We start from the raw sequence: 26,450 nt of genomic DNA, 5'->3' as shown, positions 1-26,450 counted from the left end.
CTCTCTTTTCATTTATCACTTGAACCGAACTTATGTAGTGTCCGAATGCAACAAGTGATGAACTTGACTAAGTATTCTTATTTCAGTTGTGGAGAGCAAATTGTATTTATCCTCTCCTGTTGTGCAAAATTAAAAATGTGTGAAACCCCTTTTTTTTTTGAATCAATGAAACTCCATATTTAAAATTAATATATTTTAAAGTGTCGTATTTAAAATGATAAACACTTGTGTGAAACGATCTCACGTGTCGTATTTTGTGAGACGGATCTCTTATCTGGATCATCCATGAAAAAATATTATTTTTTATACTAAGAGTATTACATTTTATTGTGAATATCGGTAATGTTGACCGTCTCACAGATAAAGATTTGTGAGACCATTTACAAGATACCTGCTCATTTAAAATATCATCAATTTTATAAAAGATATATATATATATATATAATTTTTTTTAGATTTTCATAACGGTAATCATAAAAAAAAAAAATAAAAAAAGATGAACATTTGTAAACCTGAAAAACCGGTAAGGTGCCGCCTCTCGATTTATTTTTTTAAAAATGACGGCGTTTTTATCTAACAAAATAAAAGATGGATGGGAAATACTTGTTTATTTTTTCGTATCATGTAGATATAAATTATGACTATTTATGAGCCAAAATTTCCCAAAACTCTCCAAATAGCGTCATGCTTTGGCTCGTAGATGCATGACCCTTGGGAGAAATGTAGAATTTGTGGAAAAATGATGTACACTGTGAATCGCTTATCGTGCTAGCTAAAAGTATGTAATTCCCGAAAAATAGAGTTATACTTCGTGTTCTATATATGTGCTTGAACAGAGGATGAGCTATCACTTTTAAAGTCACAACGCCAAGAGAACAATGCAAAATACAACTCATCCTTTGGTTCCTTGTACATGCAACATCTAGTATGAATTTAGCAGTATAGTCTCATAAACCATTTACAATGCGTCATGCAGCTTCCTACGTAGAATAGATGAGGTTATTGTGAAACAAAGAAAAAGATTTTGAAAAGCAAAATAAAACAAAGCGGAATCAAATAATGATGGATTATTGAGGACGTCGAAGATTGATGTTATCTCCAATTAATGTTTCGTCAGGGCCGTGGCTGCAAAAAATACACGGTTAGCTAGTGAACATGAAACATTGAGAGTTAATTAAAGTGGAGTGATGAAATTTGGAAGGACATCAAGCAGAGGTACCCAAAGCGGTAAAAAAAATGACTTGTTACCTGAGGTAACTTAAAGCAGACATCCTGTAGAGGCAAGTGAAAACCAATATGTGCAGGCCAATGGTATAGAAAAATACGAAGGTTCTCGCATACCTGCAATAAAACAACGTCGTTGCGTATCTATTCAAACAAAGTCATGGTTCGAAAAACTGTTTTATGCACATTTATTGAAGGCACAAGATGCACAATGAAGAGAGAAAAATATTGCCTCTTGCAAGGAGGTATTTAGTATGGTGATGGTGAAGGAGTTCAAAGAAATGAATGACAAAACCAAGAGCCGTATCTGTGCAAAAGGGGAAGTGTCTAATCGAGATAACATCCCCAGCAGCCACAGGAAGGAGTGGGTTCCAAAGTAATCCAATCAGTGAAAATTTAGGGCAACTCTCCAAGCCAAGGGATAGGAAGGGGTGAACGGGTATAGACACTTAGAGGCCATCTCAATTTCTACAATGGTGAATGAACCAACAGAAATAACCATCAATATAAAATTTTGAGTCTACAGAGGGGATATTCTATACAAGGAAAAGATACCCTGAGTTCATGATGTCACGGCCGCCCCGCTCAGTGATAATACTATCCGCTTTGGCCCATAAGTCTCACAACTTTAAAAAACGACCTATTTGTACTAAAATTTAAAGGTTAAGACATACAAGTTTCCTTTTAAATTGTTGCAAAGTGTTGAATAATACAAAAAAATCCGAAATTTTAAATTTAAGAAATTTCCGGACATTACACACGATTTCTCTCTCAACCACAAAATGGCTTCCAATGCGATATAACGTTAGGTCATAAGTCAGTCAACTGTTTCCAAAGACATGTGAGAGGTTACAGATGGTGCCATCACAATATCCTTGACGCTGCTGATGGCATACATATTTTTCATATCCCCTATGCGGTCGAACCTATTTCTACACAAATGTAAACAAACCCTATTGAAGTGCAGACTTGCAAGCCCTCGAGAATGACTAATTGTTCTACAGCTGACTTAGTGCAGGAGAGAAGTAAATGCATGGTGAACTTTAGGTGACATTGGAGAGTCTCGATAGTTTTTATGCAGCAAACAGACTCAAGCATTCCCACCAAAACCCCACAAGTATAGACCTTAAACCAGTTTTAAGTGAGAGAGGACCGGGGTGGGGGATTATAGCGTCAAAGAAGGGATGTCGAAGAGTCCCATGGAAGCCAAAGGATGAAAGGGTGAGGAACACAACGTAACAATGTGGTAGCATACAAGCAAAATGATTTTGTGGAAGTGGACGAGAAACTTTACATCATTAGAAACTTTCGATAGGAACTAGAAGCTAGGGATAACAGACAAGATGTGTGCCTTGAGGAAGAGTGGCCAAAGGGGTTAATGAGACGCTAGCATTAGGATATTACCTCACGTTGCATCGAATAGTCCTTTTTAATTATCACATGTGGGATCCCAAAAACAAATATGGACACGACATACAAGAATAAATATGAGTTGTTCGATAATACCCTAAGGGTAGGTTGAACTCAACCAGCCAAAGAGGTGGTGGCATTTAAAATAATATGATGAACATGAGTGGTGGTCGCATGGTGAACACGTTACAAAAATAGTTAGCACATTTGTACTTCCAAGAGATATAGCATTATTGAAAGTATTGAATTAAAATTCAAAACCAATTTTAGAATTTTAAGCTTCAATATTAACACATGATTTTACATTCTTTGGATGCCTCTTTAGATTAAAATTATATTCATTTCTATAAATTTTGTAATTTTTAGAGAGCATAGAAGGATATCCAAAATAAACATATGCTATAATCAAGGTCAAGCCATTTGCTTTTATGTTCTTCATGGATGAGAGACTTCAAACCATTTTTTTTCGATATTTTAAGTACCCAAATTTTAATGTGGTGAAAATTTTAACATTGTTGCATTGCTCTTTGGATAAATGTTATTTCGAACCTACAACAGATTTCGTTATTTTAGCCATTAAATGCAGCATATGATAGGATGCATGTCAACTCCACTTCTGAAACCATATACAAAGTCCAGCCCTACTCATTTGCATATCATAGACCAAACTCAATTTCTCTTATGCTATGTTTCAAATTTTCAAATTTTCAACCCGGATATGTTGTTTTTAAGTTAGAAATTTCGTATTCCATATTCGCTTCGGACATATTTTTGTTTATATTTTAAAAATATCTGAAATGACAGCCATCTACACTTAATTTCAATTTTCAAATTAAATAATTTTGAAATACTTCAATTTCAATTCATATCCTTCAAATCAAAAGACACCACCATCCAAATCAACCTTGATTTTTATTCATAACATCCAAACCCACATTTTCAGAATGAACTATTCTTTGAATTTGATTAAATATATAAAAAACGAGTTCTGTAAATATTCTATTTTTATCTTAAAAAACAAAAAATCCCCCCTGCCTGTAATTATATATACAAATTATTGATCAAAGGATTTAATTTTTTTTAACAATCTTATTTCATTGATTATTTGACGATTCTCACATAATAAACTTTAATAATATTGTCATGCCAACGAGTGACAAAAAGCAATAGATTAAGCACAATAAGATAAAATAGGATCTGAGAGTTGAGAATCATACTTGTTACCGAGAAGAAACCGTCCACTGCTGAGCGTGATTTTATCTCTTAGCCCCAGCTCCCTGTATCTTAGTTCTTTTTCCTATTTTTAATCAACCAAGAAATAAAGATGGGCTGAGTTTTGGACATCACCGTCTAAACAAATAGTGCAATGCTAACTTCAAACAAGCTTTAAACATGCAAAGGAGAATTACAAGCTAAAAAATGTGATTCTTGGTCCGAGGCAGGATTCTGAGAAAAGTAAAGCTCACTGGAAGCAAAACACTTAAGATGGACACATAAAAGGTTTCGTAGGACATAATTACACCCAACTGAAAGCATTATATCCAAAAAAATAAAGGACAATTTCTAAATGACAGCTGCGAATCTAGAACCATAATGCCTCACATTATCATTTGCAAGAGATGTAAATAAAATGATAAACTTCAATTGAACATTTTAAGAACCAGAAAACTAGGATAATAAAAGGTCAAACGGCAATTGATAAGAGTCAAATCACTTGACAAAGAAAACTTGTAATAAAGCAGTGAAAAAAATTCCAATCAATAAACAATTGATATTGATATAGAAGATCATCCACCTTCCTTGAAAATGCTGCAAATGGATTTATATCATCCTCATAAATTTTTTTGTACTTGGATTCCACATCAGAGCTGAAGCCGCTTTCTATGTCTTCTGCTTGCTGAAAATATTGAAGCAGATATGTTAAACCAAACACAGAGGGAGTAGATATTCACACTACCATCTGAAATTAGGTACACCTTCTTTGATCCTCTGGATACAACTTTCTCTGAATTATAATCCTGAACATAACGAATTTTCCCATACAGTTTCACATTATCAGCTTTGGTTTTTTCAAGTTCAGCAGTTAAAATTCCGATCTTCTCCTTCAGTTGTCTTATTTCCTGGAAGAATTTCAAATTTGGGCACCATTATAAAGAACTAAGAAGACAGATTTGAAAACGTAGAAAGATAAGCCATATTAAATACTTGGCACCGTGCAAGAAAAGGGGTGTTAGCAGACCTCTTCAGTCTCCCGTAAACGAGCACGAAAACGATCGCGTTGATTGCAGATCACCTTAAGCATGGAGCTTTGATCTACATCTGCTGGAGGACGCCTTTGTTCAGCATTCTGTATCAGGAAATATACGGTCATCATATTCTCCCATTTTCATGTGTTTTTCAATAGTCTAGATATATTTTAATCAATCCAAGACATTGAACAATTTTATTGAATATAGTTTGAGATTTTCTGATTTTCACATGGTACAAGAGGCAGTCAATATTTTCATGATCTAAATTATATATTTTCCTCCTCTCTAGAAACTCACATCTTTTAAAATATCTAAACATGTCAGACTTTGAGACTCCCCGCCTTTTTAACGATATAACAGAATGATCCAAACTTTCTCCAACCGCATCCAAACTTTGAAATCTGATCGCGCGCATGATTACTTTAATTATGTTCTTGGTTCATATCTTCAAAGGTAGGGTATTGTTTACCAAAGCTCGCGTTCGTACCCCCACCGAAAAATGGAGTCTCCGAGCGGAAAAATTGTCACTTACTTGAGGTGGCCAGATCCATAATACTATTGACGATAGACCACATGCATTACGGAAGGGAATTAGATCTTGTACACAACATCCCATATGTAATTATGTATCCTTCGACCGTTTATCACCAGGTTTCGAGCTTTTATGCGCATATTAGATCAGGTCCAGATTCCCTCAACCATAGAGGATGCTCTCCAAGATCCAAACTGGAAAGTTGCTCCTTATGAAGAAATAAGGGCTTTGGAAAAGAATGATACGTGGTGCATTGTTGATCTTCCACCTAGAAAACGGACGGTTGGCTGTAAATAGATTTCTTCTTTCAAACATAATGCTGAAGAAAGTATAGAAAGATTTAAGGTTCGACTAGTGGCAAAAGGATACACACAGTCTTATGACATTGATTATCAAGAAACATTTGCTCTTATGGCAAGAATCGACATCATTCACGTCCTCTTGTCAGTTGCTGCAATTCTGGATTGGCCGTTGTATCAGCTTGATGCCAAAAATGCCTTTCTGAATGGGGTCCTTGAGAAAGTCATTTTGTGTTCTAATGTAAGCAACTCGATGTGGTTCCATCAATTTTCAAGTGTCATAAAGAGAGATGGCTACACAATCTCAATAAGATCATACTATGTTTTTTAAGCACTTACAAGAATGGCAGATCACAATCCTCATAGTTTACCTGGATGATATTGTTTTGACTGGGAAATTGCAATGAGACGACTCATGAAAAACTTTGCTCTCAAAAGAATTTGAAATGAAGGATCTGGAGAAACTCGAATATTTTATAGGGATTGAAGTTGCTCGAGCTGCTCTTGGGATTAGAGTTTCTCGGAGGAAGTACGTGTTCATTGTTATAGATCTCTTGAAAGAAACTGGCATGTTGGGATGTAAACCGATGGGCACTCCAATGGATGCAAATGTCAAACATGGGATGAGAAAAGACAACCCAGTAGTTGATAACAGACAATACTAGATATTAGTTGGTAAACTAATTAATCTCACATACAAAACCGGTTATTGAATTTTCAGTTAGCGTCACCAGTCTATTCTTTAATAACCCAACAAATCACATGGAAGTTGTGTATCTGAGTATCGAGGTACCTAAAAAAGAAACCAAGTAAGGGACTTATCTTTAGAAAATCCTTGATCAGAAACATCAAAGTGTACAATGATGCAGGTCGGGCAGGTTCACAAACTGACCGACGCTCCACCTCGGGCTACAGTACGTTTGTGTGGGAAAAATTAGTGACTTGGAGAAGCAAGAAACAGGCTGTAGTGGCTCTAAGAAATGCAGAGGTAAAATATAATGCTTTAGCTCTTGGAAAATATGAAGGTATGTGGTTGAAAAGGCTGTTGAAAGAAATGAAACTTGATGGGTCAACAAGTGCAAGTGTTGTATGACATCAAGCTACTACAAGTATATCGAAGAATCCAATCACCACGATAAAACGAAGCAAATCGAAGTGGATCAACATTTCATAAGCGAGAAGATAGAGTAGAAAATCACTGATCTCAGCTATGTCTCGTCAAGGATGCAGATTGCAGACATCCTCCGACCCAGTTCTAAAATTAGCTAGGCGCTAGTCTAGCGCCAGCAGCCTAAGCGGGGACTAAGCGCTGCTAGACGTGATAAATAATAGGAGAACTTTAGAAATTTTAGTTACTAGATAAAATATTTTAGTTGCTGAGCTTATTTATAAGTCAATAGACTAAGGCCATTTATAAGTTTTTTTTTTTGATAGGAAACTTAAATTTTATATAAAAATAGATTCTTTTACATGAGAAGCGGATGAGTGATCCGCGGAATAGAAAACACTACAACAATTCTGTCAATACATTACGAACTTCCAATCCCTAAATACATCTGAGATAGCAAGATGACTGAATTCTTTGATCTTTCTTGTTGACGCTGCGACCCTGAATTTGAGCACTTCCCATACTTTGTCTACCGAGTCAGACGAGTCATTGAAAATTCTTTTTTTTCTCTCGAGCCATAATGTCCATTTATAAGTTAATGGGCTTGACACATTAATTGGCCCACAATTGATTATATATTATTACGTTCCCTAACCCTAGATGCACCCATTTGTTTCCAATCGTTCTGGATCTGCTCAAATCTCGCCATGCCTAGAACACTATTCTCCCGTCGAAATCTTGGAAATTCCAGAAGACCGCCCCTGCAACGGTTATAACATGTACAATCGCTCTTACCCAAACTACCACCCTAAGGCTGCCTAGGCTGGCCGACTAGCACCTTTTTGGTGTGGTCGTCCGGCGCCTAGCGCCTTGGCACCGCCTAGGGCAAATTTTAGAACACTGCTCTTCACTTTTACAATAGAATGATTTCCCTCCTCTTCTATCGTATTCTTTAATTTCTGCATGGTATCAGAGGCCAAGGATCGGTCATGAATTTTAGAGCAGCCATGATTGGCAATGGCTCATTTTCCTCTTATTCCAGTTGTGGCAGTGAAACTGCCACTTCAGCTTGAGGTTTGCAACCTCCCTCTAATCTCACCTTTTATGATTCATCCTTTCAAATAATGATCCACAAATTAAATGGTAAAAATTAACTGGGATGGTAGTATGTGAGTCTTATGATCGATAGCAAGTGAAAGCTAGGGTTTTTGAACGGCGAAGTGAAAACTACGGACTCCTTTGATCCAAAGTACCGGTAGTGACGTTCAGAAAATTCGTTGGTCAAAGCATGGCTAATTAATTCCATGGAGCCGGCGACTGGCAAACCCTTCATGTTTCTAGCGAATCTAGCCACAACCCATGATGTCTGGGAAGCAGTTTTGGAAAGTTATTCCGATATGAAAAATTATTCCCAACTATATGAGTTAAATACTCGATCGTCGCGGATGCAAAGAATCAATTAGAGCAACTGTTCAAATTGTTTGATTTTCGCTTGGAAAAATCCAATCCTTCTTGTGGTTTAGCCCAGACAGGTATCTCTTCCTTTGCAAAAGTTACAAATTCAATTTCTAAAAGCTCTTGAATTTTAGATTCAGGTGCAACGAACCATATGCCGACATCATCGCAATTTTTTCTTCTTATGCACCTTGCACATGTAACAATAAAGTAAAAATTGCCCATGTTTCTTTTGCTTTTAATGCTCGGAAACGAACCATATTACTTGTCTCCTGATATTTTGTTATGACATAGCCGTCTAGGTCATCCGAACTTTGTTTATCTGAAAAAAATGTTTCCCAGTTATTTATCCATAAAAAGAGTTTATACTTCGCATTGTGAGTTTTGTGAATTAGTTAAAATCATCGATCTATGATTCCATCTCAACCTTATAAAAAGTCAACATCGTTTACCATGATTCATATAGATTTTTGGGGCCCAAGCAAAGTGAAAACTATTTCCGAAAAACGTTGGTTTATATTTTTCATTGATCAATCTAGAATGACTTGATTGTTTTTTTAAAAGATAAGCCTGATGTAGGAATTATTTTTCAAAAATTTGTACAAAATGGTTCGAACTAAATTTCAAACTAGGATGAAATTTTTCGGAGTAACAATGGAAGATAATATTTTAATAATATCCTCGGGAATTTTTTAATTGATCAAGGAATTATACATCGAATTTATTGTCTATATACACCTCAACAAAACGGGGTAACAGAAAGAAAAATAAACATCTCGAAGTTGCTCGAGCCATTAGTTTTCGAAATAGAGTTCCAAAGTATCTTTGGGGCTAAGCTATTCTAGCAACTACATATCTTAGGTCATTGATATTCCACTTGAAATTTTTGGTGGTGTCTACATTGTTCAAAATCATGATCCAAAAATTTCAAAACTGGACCCGAAGGCCCTTCGGTGTATTTTTGTTGGCTATCCTGCAACCAAAAGGGATACAAGTGCTTTAAACCAAGTTTAAAGGTTTTGTCTATACAAAAGAAGATGGATGCAAAAAGAGTGGAGGGAACTTTGTCCCGTCACAGAGCCATGAATCAACTCTAGGGCCTAATCATGGACTAACAATGGCATCTCAATGAGCCCCGATGCTCAAATTCCATGTATACTTGAAAATAAACATTTAATCGACACTGATCTTCATATTGCTCAAAGGAAAGGTGTCTGATCTTGTACGAAACACCCATTATCAAATTTTGTATTTATCAAAATCTGTTACCCTCTTATTACTCCTTTGTGTCTCATATCCATACCATTCGCATTCAAACGATGTACAGATGCTCTAGAGGTAATAGAGTGGAAAGAAGCTATATATGAGTTTAGAGCTCTAGAGAAAAACTCTACTTTGGAGAAGGTCGATCTACCTAGTGGGAATTCTGTTGTAGGTTTTAAGTGGGTCTTTACCCCAAAATACAACTCTAATGGAGACTTTGAACAAAGCTCGTTTAGTTGCCAAATGATTCACCCACACATATGGAGATGACTAAACTGAAACCTTTTCTGCAGTGGCTTAACTCAATACGGTTCAAGTTATTCTGGTAGATGCAACAAACTTAGATTAGTCACTTAATCAGCTAGAAGTGAATAATGCATTTCTAAACGGTGATTTAGATAGGGACATATACATAGAACCACCACCTGGATTTACCGATCAATTTGGATCAAGGTATGCATGTTAAGGTAATCACTCTATGGTCTGAAACAATTTCCAATAACATGGTTTGAAAGAGTCACCAGATTTGTTAAAGGCCAGGGCTAAGTTCAAGGGCTGTCTGATCATTCGTTTCACAAAAAGATCCAATATAGAAAAGATCTTTGTACAGATTGTCTACGTTGACAACATATTATTGACAGGAGATGATTTAAAAGAGAGAGACATATGGAAGAAAAGCTTGGCAAGAAAAAATCGAGATGAGATATCAAAGGCCAGTTAAAGTACTTTCTTGAAATGTTAGACGAACTATTGTCAATACTTTTTATATGAGAATCTGACAAGCTTGAAAATAATACAAACTTACATCAACTAGGTCAATGCCTCCGGACTCTGTTAAGTCCCATTCATCAAACAACATGCCTTTCTTATCATTGGAACTGTATCCCTACATATCACAATTCATAGATTGAAACAATTAGTGGAAAGAAAATCATTTTCATATCAACTGGATATGAATCACTCATAAAACTTAACTTAAATTTTAAAGAGTAAGCATATAACACATCGTTACCTATGAAGTCTGAACTCAAGAAAAGGAAGACAAACATTAATATGAATGAACCTTTGATATATCATCTTCGAGTTTCTGGATTAGTTTTTGCTGGTCATTGATCTTTGACGTCTGTTCGCTGATCTTAACTTCAGCAGCTTCCAGCAAGGATGACGTCTCAGCCAGCTTGACCTAAGTGGAGTTGCAAGATAATTTATATCAATGTTAATATTAATATCATATTAAATATTAAAATGTTAAGACAAATATGATTAATCATCTAGAATACTTTTCTTCGCAGTTACATCTCACTCTTCATTAACATCAGAGTCATTAGCAGCCAGTGCCAACGCTCTCATGGAAAATCAATTGCTGCAGGATATTGTACCTTCAATTGTGTCAGTTCATGCTCCATTTTCCGGTTCTTGTCAAGAAGTAAGGACTCCAGTTTGCTCGGCGCTTCCCCACTCGTAGCTACTTCCCAATCCTCAGCTTCAATTGAATTATAGCCAACTGCCTATACACACGACAATGCGTTGTCAATCAAACAACACATAAAGCACTAGCCGGTGATATGCCATCAGTTTTTCAATAATTTTTGTTGGGAAAGGTTCATCAAATTTATTTGTTGTTGTAAATGAGCCCATTCTTATATACAAAAACTTTTTTAGATACCGCTTTATACCGTAACTCCAATTGCCTTTTCCACCTTTTCTTACACACATCTTTCATGTGTTAGAAGACATAATTACAATGTGTTTTTCATAATTACAATGTGTTTTAAAGGGAAACTAGGGGCTACAATGAGAATAGAAGATGTAAAAGGTAACAAACTAACAGAATCAAAACAATTGTCATCATCACCATCATTATAAGGCATCCAATCGCACGTACAAGTACAAAGATTCCATAGATATCTTACATTTGAAAAGGTAACAATCTACAAGATGATTGAAATTTGAATTAAAAGCTAGGATAACTAACTCTTGAATTCTAGGCAACAATTGTATCCCTTAATTAAATCAATGTTATATCAAGTGTCCAACAAACAAATTTGTAGTTGTGACCTAGTGGGATATGTGACAGTGATCAGTAAAACACTCTTTAATCAATTAATGATATTTTCATTTTTGCACCTTTTATCTACATACCCGTACTTTTGTACAAATAAAAAATTGAAATTGCTAGATTCCACATGAAATGTGGTTGCACAATGGTTGACAATTATGAATTCCATTTTCTAGAAATGGTAATCTCTAAAATTATTAGTGATCAATTAGCTATATAATAAGAAAGGATATTGATTTACTTGCTGGAGACCTATATTCATGAACTGTCATAACACATTGCCTTAGCAAAAATGTAGGGTAATTAGGGTCATCTACACACTTAACTAGGTACTCGTGAGATTAGTTTCTTGAATAACCTAAATATTCTAAATGATTCCCACTAGCTGTCGAGAAATTATATTTACTATTGCGCATCATTAATCCTTATGAACCAATAAGCTATTACAACCTTATTCGATAAGCATTGTACTACCGCTTGTTTTCCAACTATGCAAGAGCCACAAGGTAGCACGATCGAAGTACTTGTACGCCGCATAGAAATTTATGCATGATTAGGGATTGGCCGCTCGAAACGTGCGTGAATGTTACATCCTCAAGGAAGAGTCCAGAAGATATGAGCCACAGGTGTACAAGAGGTTCACGTGAAACTGTTTCAAACAGCAACATTCAGATTGAATCATTTTCATATTTTTATGCAGATTGGAAATTATATAGGTTAGGTTCGGTTTGTTTTCGGTTTGATCCGTGGTTTTCATTTTGAATAAAGATAGGGTGGTATTTGATTTAATGAGGAGTCTCAAGTCTCGTGTATTTATTGTTTTGACATGAAGTAATAAATCAATCTGAATTTTAACAAAAAGACTACTGCAAAAGATCGGAGATGAACTTACATTCCTCACAATAGGGCGTAGATCTAACAAGAAAGAATACCAGCCTGGCTTTAAGGATTTTACTCAGCAATGTCCCTTAAAAAGATCCCAAACTAAGCTACTAAACAAATTGGTACAAGAGACAGGCGTAATGTGTGAAACATCAGAGCTACAGAAACATTTCGAGGCTTTCATAAAAATGTATTTGGACGACAAAAAGGTGCAGGAACAGAACCAGCAGTAACTTTGTGGACGGTTGGAGACACTTTCACTTAATATTGCAATCGTGTGCTCAAAAAACCATTGGTAATCGCGAGCATAGCAACAGTAGCTAGGACCCCCACGACAACAGGCGTGGAGATGGTGACGTAGGGAATTCTAATTCGATTTTTCCAAAATTTTCAAATTGAATTTTATAGAATTTGATGGCCTCTCAGATCCCTTGGGTTGGTTCAGCCGCTGCAAACACTACTTCCACCATAAGAATACAGCAGATCACATGAAGGTTGGCACTGCCTCTTACAATCTCAAGTGGGATTTGCAACTTTGGTTTGGAAAGTGGAAAGGGATGAACAAGCCATGTGTCGGGAGGATTTCAAAGAACAGTGTAATCAACATTTTGGTCCAGCTTTGCGGCACCAAGTTGGGTGAGTTAACAAGGTCACAACATACAGGTACAGTGGATGAATATGAGCGCTGATTCGAACAGTTGTCGACCCGTGCAAGTGCCTTATCGAAAGAGCAGGAGGTGGAGCTCTTTATTACGGATTTGAAGGAACACATTGCAGTGGAGGTGTTGATCCATCTTCCCATGAGTCTGCTGAGAGCAATGCATCTCGCCTGCCTTTATTTACAATAATCGAGTCCTCGTCATATACATAATCCAACAGCAACACCAAAAAGCCAGCGGTTAATTTTACAACTCAACCATTTGTCAAACGTTTGAGTCACCAACATACTGCGCAAGAATTCCTTCACTGGTGCCGGAGTCGTTACATGCATTTGAGCAAGGTTCTAAAATTCGCCTAAGCGCTAGGCGCTGGGTGGGAACTAGGCAGGGGACTAGGAGCTGCTAGAGGTGATAAACAATTAGAGAATTTTAGAAATTCTAGTTACTAGATAAATCATTTTAGTTACTGGACCTGTTTGTAAGTCAATAGATTAAGCTCATTTGTGTTGATGGGCTTGTCACATTAACTGACCCATAATTGATTATATATTACTACGTTCCCTAACACTAAATAATCCCATTTGTTTCCAATCGTTCTGGATTCTCCCGTCGAAATCATGGAAATTGCGAAAGACCGCCACCGCAGCTGTTATAACAGGTACAATCGCTCTTACCCAGACTACATCCCCAAACTACCACTCTAAGGCCGCCTAGGGTGGCAGATTAGCACATTTACGGTCGTCTGGCGCCTAGCGCCTTGGCACCGCCTAGGAAAGTTTTAGAACACTGCGTTTGAGGTATTGAAAAAGGCTCTCACCTCCGCTCTGATTCTCTCACTGCCAGACTTCTCTCAGATGGGTGTTGGAGGGATTTTACAGCAACTCGGAAAACCCACTGTTTTTTATAGCCAAGCCGGTCTTTGGCTCAACGTCACCAGAAGCTTCCTGCATATGAAAGAGAGCTCATTGGGTAAACTAAAGTTGTTCGATTGCCAAGATTATTTTAGGGGACAGTCATTTGTGGTCCACACCGATCACTACAGCTTGAAATACCTACTGGAACAACGCCCCACAACCCCTACCCAACAATGCTGGGTCACCAAGTTACTTGTTTTGATCTCCGTGTCGAGTATAAAGAAGGTCGCGCGAAGATCGTCGTTGATGCGCTGTCACGCGGGGAGGATGAAGTGGGACAGTGGGAAGCTATCTCTATGCCTCGTTGGATTTGTTATCGGAAATCCAGAAGGAATACTCCATGACCTAGGAGTTACAACTTTTATTACAACAGGTGTGCGACGGTACTTTTCAGGGTCCATGGGAACACAATGGTGGTGTCCTGTTGTAAAAATTCTATATTACCCGCAATGGCTTTTTATTGACAAGATCATCGGAACTATTCATGATAGTTGTCATGAAACATTGTCAAAAGACGTTATACCGAATTGCTATGGATTTCTTCTGAAATGGCATGCTGCAACACGTTCTGGAATTCGACTTCTTTGATTTGCCAACGTCATAAGGTGGAGCGGCTAGGCCCTGGGGTTACTCCAGCCCCTGCCTATTCCCCAACAGATTTGGTCCCATATTTTGGTGTATTTTATCGAAGGACTTCCCTCCCCTCATGGGAGGGACAATTAACCAAGCATGAACTGTGGACGACCGGGAAAATGAACTATTGCCCAAACACCAGCATAAAGAGGTTGTGGATGAAAACTCAAGGGCTAAAGGGACAGGGGACTCCGATTTCCATTTGTTAAGGCTCGCAATGGATGCGGGGGAAGTACTGTCTTGTGTGATTATGATGAATCAGTTAACAGATCTTTTAGGAAGGCAGGAAATGAGTTTTTATACTGAGTTCAGGGATGGAATTTGGAAGAGAATGAGAACCCATGGGCTGATTACAGTTGTGAAGGCTAAGAAATGAGTCCTGGCAGAGAGAAGTGCTTGAGGAGCTTTGCTACCTTAGCCAAAGGGAGATCGGAATGTTCACAGGCTTGGAGTTGACGAATCAAATGAAGACATCCGGGATGAGATCCTATAGATTTGTGCATAATGTTTCATTGATGGGTTTTTTGAAGAGAAAAGGGTGGATAATGGGAAGAAGTTGTTTGATGAAATGCACAAGAGAAACGAAGGGCTCCTTTTGCATCCACTGGAAAGGAAGAATAAGCTACTTACTGTTGTGCTTTTCGGTACACTGCAGAATGGAGAGGTTATGGAGTTATGTACTTGACTCGTAGTTCAAATTTTTTTGCGAGAACTGAAAAATAGGGCTCTTGATTTGATTCAAAAGTGCAAACATTTTTCAAAGCAGCCAACACTTCTACTGTAACTAAAGTGGGGCTGAAGGGGACCCTCTTGATTTCATATGTGTTGTGACCTTGGTTTTGAGTTAGTTGGGTTTGATGTTGGTTGGAAGGATGTTGATTTCACTGAAGACCTAGTTTCAAGTCGCAGCCTTGTCCTCAAGGCTGATTTTCAAGAGGACGGTAGAGTTACGGAAAATAAAATTGGCCAAAGTCATTGTTTAGTAATGAAGATGATGATAGAAGGAATAGCTTGTAAAGGGGGAAAGGGGAAGAGGTTGAGTTGAGCATTGAGTTTTGTAACTAGCTTAGGCTAGGGAAATACTAGTAATTGCTAGGGGTTTATGTGTAAAAGGCCATTCACATATTTCATTTTAATTTAATCAACATCACATCAGCTAGATTAATGTAACTTTGTGCCCAAAGGATCAGCCTTCTAAAAGATACTAACCATATCAAGAAAAAATCAAACAAAAATAACTAAAAAAATCTTCATCCATTTTGATATCATTTTGCATACCATTTTTGTCTAGGAAGAAAGTTTTTGAAAAATATTCTGGTCACCGATCACCTTGTTTTTTGTGTCAATGTAAGTTCTATATATAGTTATGATTGTGATTTCACGACAAGATTTAGTGTCCAGTTCATAAATCTCAAATACTTAACTAGTGCCATTAATTTGCTGTAAATCCTTCTGGTTGATGAACCAAATTTTGGAGAATCGCTTGTAGAAGCAAAGTCTATTGTACCAATCAAATTTCAACAAGGCCGGTGAACTATCCCTAATAGATGTTGTGAGGTTTATTCCTATTAATGAATGATTATACGAATGGATTAATCATGTGAATCGAAAGCAAATCAATTATCCCCAAAAACCTTGAATAATAAATTTTAAACTCCCCTTGTGTTTTGATACAGGTTACCAAGTAACGTGAACAATGATCCTATAATGATTTGGGCTTAAGGGTGATAGTGGGTTTGTCCAATCTAGGGTTTCTAGAAAGATTCGTGTAGGAGAATAAAAAGGGGGGAGCTAATAGTTTAGATAGAGTATAATTATTTTGTTAAGAGTGGTATCTAGCTTTGCTAGGGAAAGAGTACGAAAAATATTTTGTTGGGATATTCTTCCATCTCTTAGGGCCATTTCCTTCAAAACCTTCCTTTTAAAGGTTTGGTCATTACTTTCGTAAGGAACCCTCGTTATTATTACTTAGAATAAAATATTCTTCCTGAGTTCTAAATCTTGTACAAATTTTTACTAATGTTTCTTTGGATTCGAAACAATTGGTCCGACCTGCCGGGTCCGAAGATGGGAAAGGAGACATGACAACAACCAGAAGTGAGGCGAAGATTGAGTCAATGGAGAATGCATTGACATGGATCATCATTGCTACAAATGAAACCGTTGGTGGAGAGAATCATCCAAGGGGACTTTGGGTTACCTTCAGGGAACATGGGTGTGGAGACCTGCAACACGAGGGGAGAATTCCTTCATCAGGGGTGGAGGCGAATGTGTAAAACAAGCTGAGGATGATGAGGAAGGAAAAATGGCAAGAAAGACTGTGTTTTGAGGAGGACAATCCTATTGGATGGCTATCAAAGGCTAAGCAAAATTTTGAGATTCAAGACTCCCCACAAACCAATAAAGTTCCAATAGTTGTCATATGTAAGGAACGAGGGGCTATTCATTGGTGTCGATGGGTGAAGAAACGAATACCTGATATCATGTAGGAAAGATTTACCCGAGAGCTCATAAGATGATACGGTGGAAGGAAAGCATTAAATCCTTATGAATTGTTGGCATTTCTCGAGCAAGGGCAGTAGAATTTAGGCTCGAGCTTGGCTCATTTAAGATATATGTAAGGTCGAGCTCGGCTCGTTTAAGATATATATAGGCTCGAGGTCGGCCCGTTTTGCAATTACTAAACTCGTGAATAGCTCGAGCTCGCTTCGTTAATAATTCTTTTATCATGTTTAACGAATTTGACTCGAGATCGGCTGGTTAAGCGAGCTTGTTTTCGAGCTCCTTAAGCAAATTCGTTTTCAAGCACGTCGAGTACTTTTAGCCAAAAGGCCGACAAAAATATGAGAATTTAAAGGGGTAGACTTCCCATTTTATAGTTTTCCAATATCTTCTCTTTCACCCAAATATTGATGTAGGACAATGCAACAAACTAGCCCAGCTCGAGCTCGCAAACAGACTAGCGAGCTTACTACCCGAATATCCTTAAGCTCGAGCTCGGCTAGATAAAATTGTCGAGCTCGAAATCGAGCTTGAGCTCGGATTGATAAGATTAACGAACAATTTTGAACTAGTTTTTTACCGAGCCGAGCCCCAAATAGCTCACGAGCGGCATGGTTCGTTTACATACCTAAAGGGTAGCACGTAGTGGAAGAAAATGTGGCACAACTTGAGCTATTGTTGGCAAAGGTTGATGGGCTGAGAGAAAAGCAGGTTTTGGGCTACTTTCTTAGTGGGTTAAATAATGAACTGAGAAGAAAAGTTAGGACACATAGGCATGCCCCAATTATTAGGGATCTAGAGTTGGCCTGTCTAATAGAAGAAGAAGATTTAGGGGAAGAATAGGGCCCTAATGGAAAAGGAATTAGTGGGCAGTGTATGGGCTGGAATTTTGGCCTAAATCGTGCTTATAAAGTTGAATTGGGCACCCAAATCAAGCACCTACCATTCACGCAGCAAAGCAGCCCACAACGCACATGGATGACAACGCGATGAAGGGAAATAGGAACGATAGCAGCGCCCAACACTTCTCAGGGAGGGGGAGGAAGTACGGCCTGTGGAGGGGATAGCAGCCCTAACATTAATGTCCCGCTAAATCTTTACATATTACAATTTTGGAGGAAGATGAAGAGGTGCCAACTGACATTGAGTAAGAGCAACAGGCGCTAGGGAAGGAGCAAATCAGGAGTTAATTTCCAACTTCCTAGCCCTGAGGACAAGGCTAGTTTTGAAAGGGAAGTATTGTTATGGTTTGGACTTAGGGGTGACTCTGGGCTTGACCAATCTAGGTTTCTAGAAGGATTCGTGTAGGCATGTAAAACGGGGGTAGCTAGTAGTTTAAGTAGAGTAGAAATTTTTTGTTAAGAGTGGCGTCTAGCTTTGCAAGTTGAGGCCATTTCCTTTTAAAGGTTTGGTCATTACTTTAGTAAGGAACCCTTAATGTTATTTTGAATAAAAAATCTTCTTGTTTCGTTCTACATCTTGTATAAATTGTTACTATCGATTCTTTGGGTTCGTAACACATCCTATAGAACCAGTATCATTTCATCTGAAAAACGTCCATAAAATTCTGAAAGTTTGTATTTAGGATCTTGTATAAAATTTGAGTTTTTAGATTTCCAAGTGCACAATAAGATAAAATACTTGCCTCAACCAATTATGTTCTCAAGCCTGCATATATGTACTCTCACTTCACTCGGCCCAAATACGAAAAATGTGCATCACCTGTAAAATCTTTACTTTCTTCCGCAAATCATTGACTAATTTTTCTGTTGGCCTTGCTTGGATCTCTTTCTTCATCTCCTCTAACTCAAGATCCTAGGAGTTTACAAGCCAAAAGTAAGATGAAAATAAAGCTGCAACAAATTAACAATCAAGCTAAGTACTAGTAATAGAAGGAAAATTATACCAGATACAAAGTTAAAGTAGAGAATAACAAATATTTAAATGGAGATATTAGGCTTTAAGAAAGGAAAGATGAAAATTCGATAGCTAATAGCAGTGTGGTCGAGATTGTGAAAAATTGAAGTGGAACAAACATATAGAAAAATAAAAATGTTGTAAATGGGGGGGCGGCCAGTGACCGCCTACCGCCTCAGTCGCCTAGGTAGACGGTTGAATTTTTTTAGCAATTTTTTATAGGTAATTATATATAATCATGCAATGTGATTATAAATAATCATCATTTTTGTTGTCACATATATAACTAAATAATTTTTATGCATAAAAAAAATTTCACACAATATAATACAATCTAAATAAAGTGCAAATAAATATATAAATGTAAACTAACAAAATAATTAAGGTGGTGGCTGATGGAGGCGGCGCCTGGAGGCAGTTTGAGGCAGGTGACACAAAAAATAAATAAAAAAGAAAGTGAGCCGTCTTTTTATTATATCTAGAGTTTTTAAAATTGATTGACTTCGATTTTTAAAATTATTTGATATTGACAGTTGACTAGGATTTAAAATCGTTGACCGCCTCCATCGCTTTCTCCGCATGCTCGCCCGCCGGATGGTCTCAGACCGCCTATAGAAGCTTTCAGGCAATTTTAACTTATTGTAACAGGTATTCAAATTGCAATTTACAAATCTTGACTGACTGAATAAAAAATAGTTCAAATGACCTTAAAGGAACTTCACAATCTTCATTTGTCTCTGAATAAAATGTCATTTAAAAAGTTCCGAGGAAAACAAGAAACCAAAAACTTTTGGATTTTAGGTTTGGTCTGTTGAAGGACTTCTATGGTTTCCTGGGTTCAGAAATATAAACCGTAAGCCATTATCTCTCTATGAAGAGATTCTACATGGTATATATCATGGATAGCACTGCCTAGGACACTCGCAATAAGAACTTCATTGAATAAATAAGAATAATTACCTTTTCATTGATCAAAGCCTTCAACTTCTTAAGCTCATTCAAATGAAAATCACGCTCATTCGATAGTGTGGTCTCTAGATTGTGAAGTTCCATATTCAAGTCAGAAATGATCTTTTCCTTCACACTTAGAGAATTCTCAAACATAGCATTTGTATCCAACTTATCACTGCAGAAATAAGAAGAAAAACTATAAATCAAACACAAGTAAAAATCAGCAGCTTTGTATCTTAATCAGAAGAGAAACAGACATTTAGTACAGAGCCCTTACTCCATATTGATTCATATGTTTCCTTTTAGCATTATTTTAGATTATATCTAACCATATACGCTTTTTCCCTTGGTCATTCAACATAATACTATGACTTCACCTTCTGCCGTATCCCTTCTCAAGTTTCTGGTGTGGGTTAATATTTTCCAGAGAACTCAAAGGAATTTAGATGTTCTAGAAAAGATGTGAACATACAAGTTATCATATCTGCCAGTTTAGTTGTCAAAATTGATTATAACTAGCATGCGCCAACTTAACCTAATCAAACATATTTTTTGAAATAAAACATTACATATGTTTAAAATTTTACTCGACGGTTGAGTTCAAGTACAATCTATGTACATTTATATGCAGCAGTAATCAGTATACCAATTGCCAGCTTAATGAACTGTTCCACCAGCAAAAACAGGTACTTAAGACACAATATATTTGCAGAATGCAGATTAGCAGTTATGGAGAAAGAAAAGAAAGAAAAAGGATTCAATGCTAATACTCTATTTGCTGCTCTATACCTTTTTTCTTGTCCACTCTCTTGGTTAGCTGTGTGTAACTGCGACTGTAAGAGACCCTGGTCAGAAAATGCCAACACAATTATCAACTGATGACATTACATTTAACGTGAAGAATTCAAATCAAGCTTTTATGAAAAGTTGAAGCAGAAAGCGGAAAATATCACACATGAGAGAAAATTTAGCTTGTATCTAATTCAACAATGCGAGCTTGTATAAATCATCATCATGAAAATATACAAAAAACAGGAGAGTGAAATTTGGAGGTAGAAGGTAGTCATGATGCAAAAAAACAGGGAGAAGTCTCACTGAAATATAATTAACCCCTGAATATATAACTGGTTAAAATAAACTCGACCAAGCTATGAGACTGGCTAGCAGCATTTCTCTTACATGACTCTAATCAAAGACAATCTCCAAAGTAAAAACACAGAAACTCCGAGGTTTTGTTTGTTTATCTATTTTAAAATCATTTTCCTGTTTTGAAGAAGAAAAACAACAGTACCACCCACTTTTACATCTCCCAGTATTATAAGTACTTTTGATGTATCCTCAACTGAATAAATAACCAATAAAATATTAAAAGATCAATCACCAATTACCAAACAAAATTTATACAATTAAACTGCTTAAGTAAATTTTCTTTTTTGAAAAAACAGAATAGAATACATTAAATGATAAAATATAGAAATGTAGCCCAAGCCTAGAGGTTTCTATTTTTATCAACCAACTACGGAAAAATGTGATTTCTATTGAAACTGCCCAAATGCTTATAAGCTTCACTAACCACTGGTTTAAACAACTAGAAACATATCCTGAGAAATTCTCTATTTTCTCTTGTCAATGTGCCAGAAAAATGACATTAAATAAAGTTCAAGCAAAAATAAGCAACAGTCGTAGCAAATAAGTACGAGGCATTAAGCAGGACATGCCATCGCACCTTCTCCCTTTCAAGACTTAGAAGACGAGTTTGAGCATGCTCTATTTCATCCATTAAAAGATTTACTTCTGATTGCTTTCCTGCTTTCTCCTCCTCTGAGATAGCATTACACAAGTAACATTTATAAAAAGAATCATAACAAATTTACGATCGGCTAACATGTAAAGGGGATGGACCTGATTGGGCACGAAGCTCAAATAACTGACTCTGAGCAAATTCATGCAGTTTTCGCATCGTAGAAACACTTTCCTGAGCTTGGCGTAATTGATCTTGTAACATTCGCTCCCTGCACAAATATAAGGGCGTGCAATGTCATTTTCATGATTAGACCATAAAATGAAGTCTTCAATTTTCTTTCCCTCAAAGAACTAACACCTTGTTAATAGAAATTATTGGTAACATTATGTCCTTATTGTCACCAGTGAATACATCACCTTTCTTTAAGGACCTCCATGGTTTTTTGATTTTCTTCCGCCAAGTTCCGCTGCTTAATCTCTATAATTTCTTTCACTTTTTCCTCCATCTAAAACAATATCATGCAGTGTTAGTCAAAGCAGCATTCGCATAAACACAAGGTCGTAAATGGCGGGAGGCGGTGGCGAGACGGTCATCGGCCGCCTAGGCGGTTGAATTTTTTTAAGTAATTTTTTATAGATAATCATGCAATATAATCACAAATAGTCATCATTTTTAATATAAAATGTGCAATTAAATAATGTTTAAGCACAAAGAAGCTTCATACAATATAATATCATTTAGATAATGTGCAACTAATAAAGATTCATCATCATATTAATGCTATTATGCTAACAAATTAATATAATTACTTTTACCAAAAAATTAAGTTTAAATTTCAAAGTTTCAATCAATTATTCATCATTAGAACAAGTAGTAGACTAAACATAACTAATCTTCCAAATCATCTACATATGCACCATTTACTACATCCATGATCCTCTCATCATCGGACTCAAAATCAACATCTTCATTCTCCTCCTCCGATGTATCCAACTCCGGTTATTTATCTTTTTCTGTCATTAATCTTCAACAATAAATCAATAATAAAATAATAAATTAATAAATAGGAAAAAAATTTGATTTTTGAAATCACAAAACCTTAAATATTATTGAAAAAAATATGATAAATGATAAATATGCAATGCCTAACCTAAATATTCTGACTGCTGGCGGCGGCGGCTAGGGGCAGCGGGCAGTGTGTGGTGGTTGAGACTTGAGAGTGAAAACCAACAATAAAATAAAGAAAGTGAGGTATGCTAGGGTTTTGATATTTAAATTAGTTGACTTTGACTAGGTTTTTAAAATTGTTGACTAAGTTTTTAAAATAGTTGACTAGGTTTTTAAAATTGTAGACTACAACTTAAAAATTTTGACTGCCGCCTCGCCCGCCTGCTCGCTGCCTCGACCCGCCTTCCCAAGACCGTATAGCTTGGGCCACCTAAAACACCCGCCTCATGCATAGGCGGTGCGGTCGAGGGCCGCCTGCCTAGGTGGCCGCCTCGACCGCCATTTAAAACACTGCATAAACATGACAATTTACATTGTCTGCATTCAATAGCTAATTGCATGATGTCGGACAAACATCCAATGCTTAAGCATGTCAATAGTACAAGATAAATGCTACATAAACAAGCAGAGTTTGCCATGCATTAGGCCAAAACAGGAGAAGACTGCAAAAGCAGCCCATAAGTTTGAAATTATCTCATTAATTGTGGGGAGGAAACACGTAAATAAATTAAATGAATGAATAAATAAATAAATTATCCATGCCCCACAGTTTAACATTTCTCAAACTATCACAACATTTGTTTTATTCCATAATATTGCTGACGTATCTCAGTCCAGTCAGTTTTAAGGCTTTTTTACCTCAATTTGGCCCCACCCAAGAGGTCATATATTAGTATACTTGTCGGACCAGAGTTACCAAAGACCGGTTTGAGATTTCTATGGAAAAGCAAGCACAAAAAATGTTTTCCACTCAGTTCTTACCCAACAAACCAAAGCCTATCCCGTAAGGAAGGACGTACATTGAACATAATCATTATCGGTGAGTCCATTTTCTATGTCTCATGTCACGCTCATGCATGACATTAAAATAGCAACTGATACCAGCAAAAGTCATACAACATATACTGATCACCTGTTGTTCTAATTGGCGGGTGCGCTCTTCGAGTTTTCTTATTGTAGCTTGTTGATTTTTCAGATGAGCTGCCTCGGTGCGGAATTCCTCAAGCTCAACTTTCATCTTTTTGTTTGCTGACTCCACTTCAGACATTATGGCATCCTTCTCCTGCTCAATTAAAGGAAAGAGATGAACTATAACAAAACCATGCACAAAATGTTGATAACCTTCCTTCGCCCAAGTGAGCAACACTGAGAAAGGTTAAATTGTCGTGAGCAATCAGTATTATTAAATTTATATAAACAAGGAATTGCAGTGAGATTATCCAAAAATCATCATCGGTAAATAGACACTGTTAGAATCATGTATCTCTTTGATAACACTTGGTGAATTCATACACTGACATACATTTCATCTTAGAAAGAAATTAAGTGTGACTACAACAAAATAGAGAAACAAGAGATGATAATTCCAAGCAATTGTGGCTGTTTTTTGCATAAACTAGAAGTCAAATAAAACAATAGAAAAAATATGAACGCAACATTGTCTGAATATATTCACATTCACAATGTTTTTGCTTAGCAACACTTTATAACAGAACAAAAAATGCATTGTTATGGCACTACTATTTTAGAAATCCTTACTTCCCCTCCCTCTGTTATGAGCTTGTGAGATAGATATAGTTATAGGACGATGGATAGATAAATTGTGGAGCACCGAGATAGGTTTGAGAATTTTTCTGTCACTTTGACCTATCTTTGAATAATCTTTAAGGGATTGTTCCTTGATAGAACCCTCGATCTCTTTAGTACAGTAATTTTTTTTTTATAAGAAACGTTATTTTATTAATGATATGATAAGGGCAAATTACATCAGTGGACTAGTGGTCCACTACATCATGAAGTACATAACACCAAGGGTTTTTCAATGATACACATAAGCTCAATCTCGCAACATATCTAATATCGAAACATTCTTGAAGTCATCATGAGTGCCGATCCACATAGCAACTGTGATCTTCATTTTTTCCCAACAATGTTCTCTAGTTTTTTCCTTGTCATCAAAAATTCTCCTATTTCTTTCCAGCCATACTATCCAGCATATGCAATGAACCACGACTTGCCAAAAAATTCTTCCCCTCTTGCCAGTTAGCTGTCCTAAATCCATAGAAAATAAATCCTCTGTTGACTTCGGCATCACCCAAACCAATCCAAGCTCTTGCAAAGCTGTAGCCCACATTCCGGTCGTGAATGGACAATGTATGAGCATATGATCCTGAGTTTCCGATTCTTTTCTACACAACACACACCAATTTGGGCAAATAGCAATTGAGGGCCACCTTTTTTGCATCATCTCCGAGGTCGATAGCTTACCCTTAGTCACTGTCCACGAAAATACCTGAATTTTTTTTGGAACCAAAACCTTCCAGATTTGATTGAAAAGAGGAAAAACGGGAAAACGAATATGAGGAAAAAAAGACTCGAAGAAATATTTGACCGAAAAAATACCAGAAGAATCCCCTCTCCACACACGAAAATCATCTACCCATTCAATCAACCTAGTTGTTTCTAACACACCTAATAACTCGGACAAATGAAAAATCTCTTCATCTCTGACCGCCCTTCTAAAATGAAAATCCCATGATTGAGTGGAAGTGGCATTATCAAAATGGACAAAGTGAAAAATAGGCATATTATGAACTGCTGATAACCGAAATAGTGCTGTAAAAAGTTCTTTGAAAGAAGAATCCCCCCATCACCTATCTTCCCAAAATCTAATACAGTAATTATTTGGAATTCAAAATATCATTTTATTCATTAGAGTAGTTTAAATACGAAAAAAAAAAAGTCATCGCTTATTTAAGAATGGTGTGGCTTAATGCATTCTTACATCCTGAAATTATGTCATTTATGGCAAAAATGGAAAGTAATTAAAAATCGTTCCAATCCTTGTGGATATCCCTACTGTTTATTCTTGAATCTTCCATGGCTGAATGGTTAGTAAATTATGTCATTGAGCTTTGCATCTTGATCTGTTTGCATACTGGTCTAGTTTAATGTGTTTGGGATCCATGACATTTATCCCCTTCTGGAGATCCTGGTTGACCTCAAGCACGAAGGACCCCACGATCTCTATAGTACAATAATTATTTGGAATTCAAGATATTATTTTATTCATTAGTAGAGTAGTTTAAACACAAAAAAAATCATCGCTTATTTAAGAAGGGTGTGGCTTAATGCATTCTTACATCCTGAAATTATGGCATTTAAGGCAAAAATGGAAATAACTAAAGATCATATAAATCTTTGTAGATATCCCTACGGTATATTCTTGAATCTTCCATGGCTGAATGGTTGGTAAATTATGTCATTGGGCTTTGCATCTTGATCCGTTTGCGTACTAGGCTAGTTTGATGTGTTTGGATCCATGACATTTGTCCCCTTCTGGGGATCGTGGTTGACTTCAAGCATGAAGGAGGGAAACTGCACAGTGAACGTCTCTTTATCTTCCTATGAAACTTCCACAA

General features: G+C 36.8%; 1 protein-coding gene across 3 annotated transcripts in view; it reads right to left on the bottom strand.

The window, feature by feature from the left end:
• Positions 1–802: 802 nt before the first annotated feature.
• The window catches only part of LOC142526376 (protein CASP), a 37,554-nt gene continuing 11,906 nt past the window's right edge, over positions 803–26,450 (bottom strand). For all 3 annotated transcript variants that reach the window (XM_075630732.1, XM_075630730.1, XM_075630731.1), the window contains exons 5-20: positions 23,942–24,091; positions 22,218–22,306; positions 21,960–22,069; positions 21,784–21,878; positions 20,847–20,902; positions 20,067–20,232; positions 18,912–19,004; positions 10,920–11,048; positions 10,604–10,723; positions 10,346–10,426; positions 4,874–4,981; positions 4,611–4,754; positions 4,430–4,531; positions 3,852–3,931; positions 1,249–1,341; positions 803–1,125 (exon numbers count right to left, since the gene is read on the bottom strand). In XM_075630732.1, coding sequence (XP_075486847.1) covers positions 1,068–1,125; positions 1,249–1,341; positions 3,852–3,931; positions 4,430–4,531; positions 4,611–4,754; positions 4,874–4,981; positions 10,346–10,426; positions 10,604–10,723; positions 10,920–11,048; positions 18,912–19,004; positions 20,067–20,232; positions 20,847–20,902; positions 21,784–21,878; positions 21,960–22,069; positions 22,218–22,306; positions 23,942–24,091 — 1,674 coding nt within the window. In that variant the 3' untranslated portion in view covers positions 803–1,067. The remainder of the gene's footprint in view (positions 1,126–1,248; positions 1,342–3,851; positions 3,932–4,429; positions 4,532–4,610; positions 4,755–4,873; positions 4,982–10,345; positions 10,427–10,603; positions 10,724–10,919; positions 11,049–18,911; positions 19,005–20,066; positions 20,233–20,846; positions 20,903–21,783; positions 21,879–21,959; positions 22,070–22,217; positions 22,307–23,941; positions 24,092–26,450) is intronic.

This window comes from Primulina tabacum, chromosome 15 (assembly GCF_025594145.1).
Source record: "Primulina tabacum isolate GXHZ01 chromosome 15, ASM2559414v2, whole genome shotgun sequence".
NCBI lineage: Eukaryota > Viridiplantae > Streptophyta > Magnoliopsida > Lamiales > Gesneriaceae > Primulina > Primulina tabacum.
The sequence above is the reverse complement of the archived record's forward strand: the minus strand, read 5'-3'. Positions and strand labels throughout refer to the sequence as shown.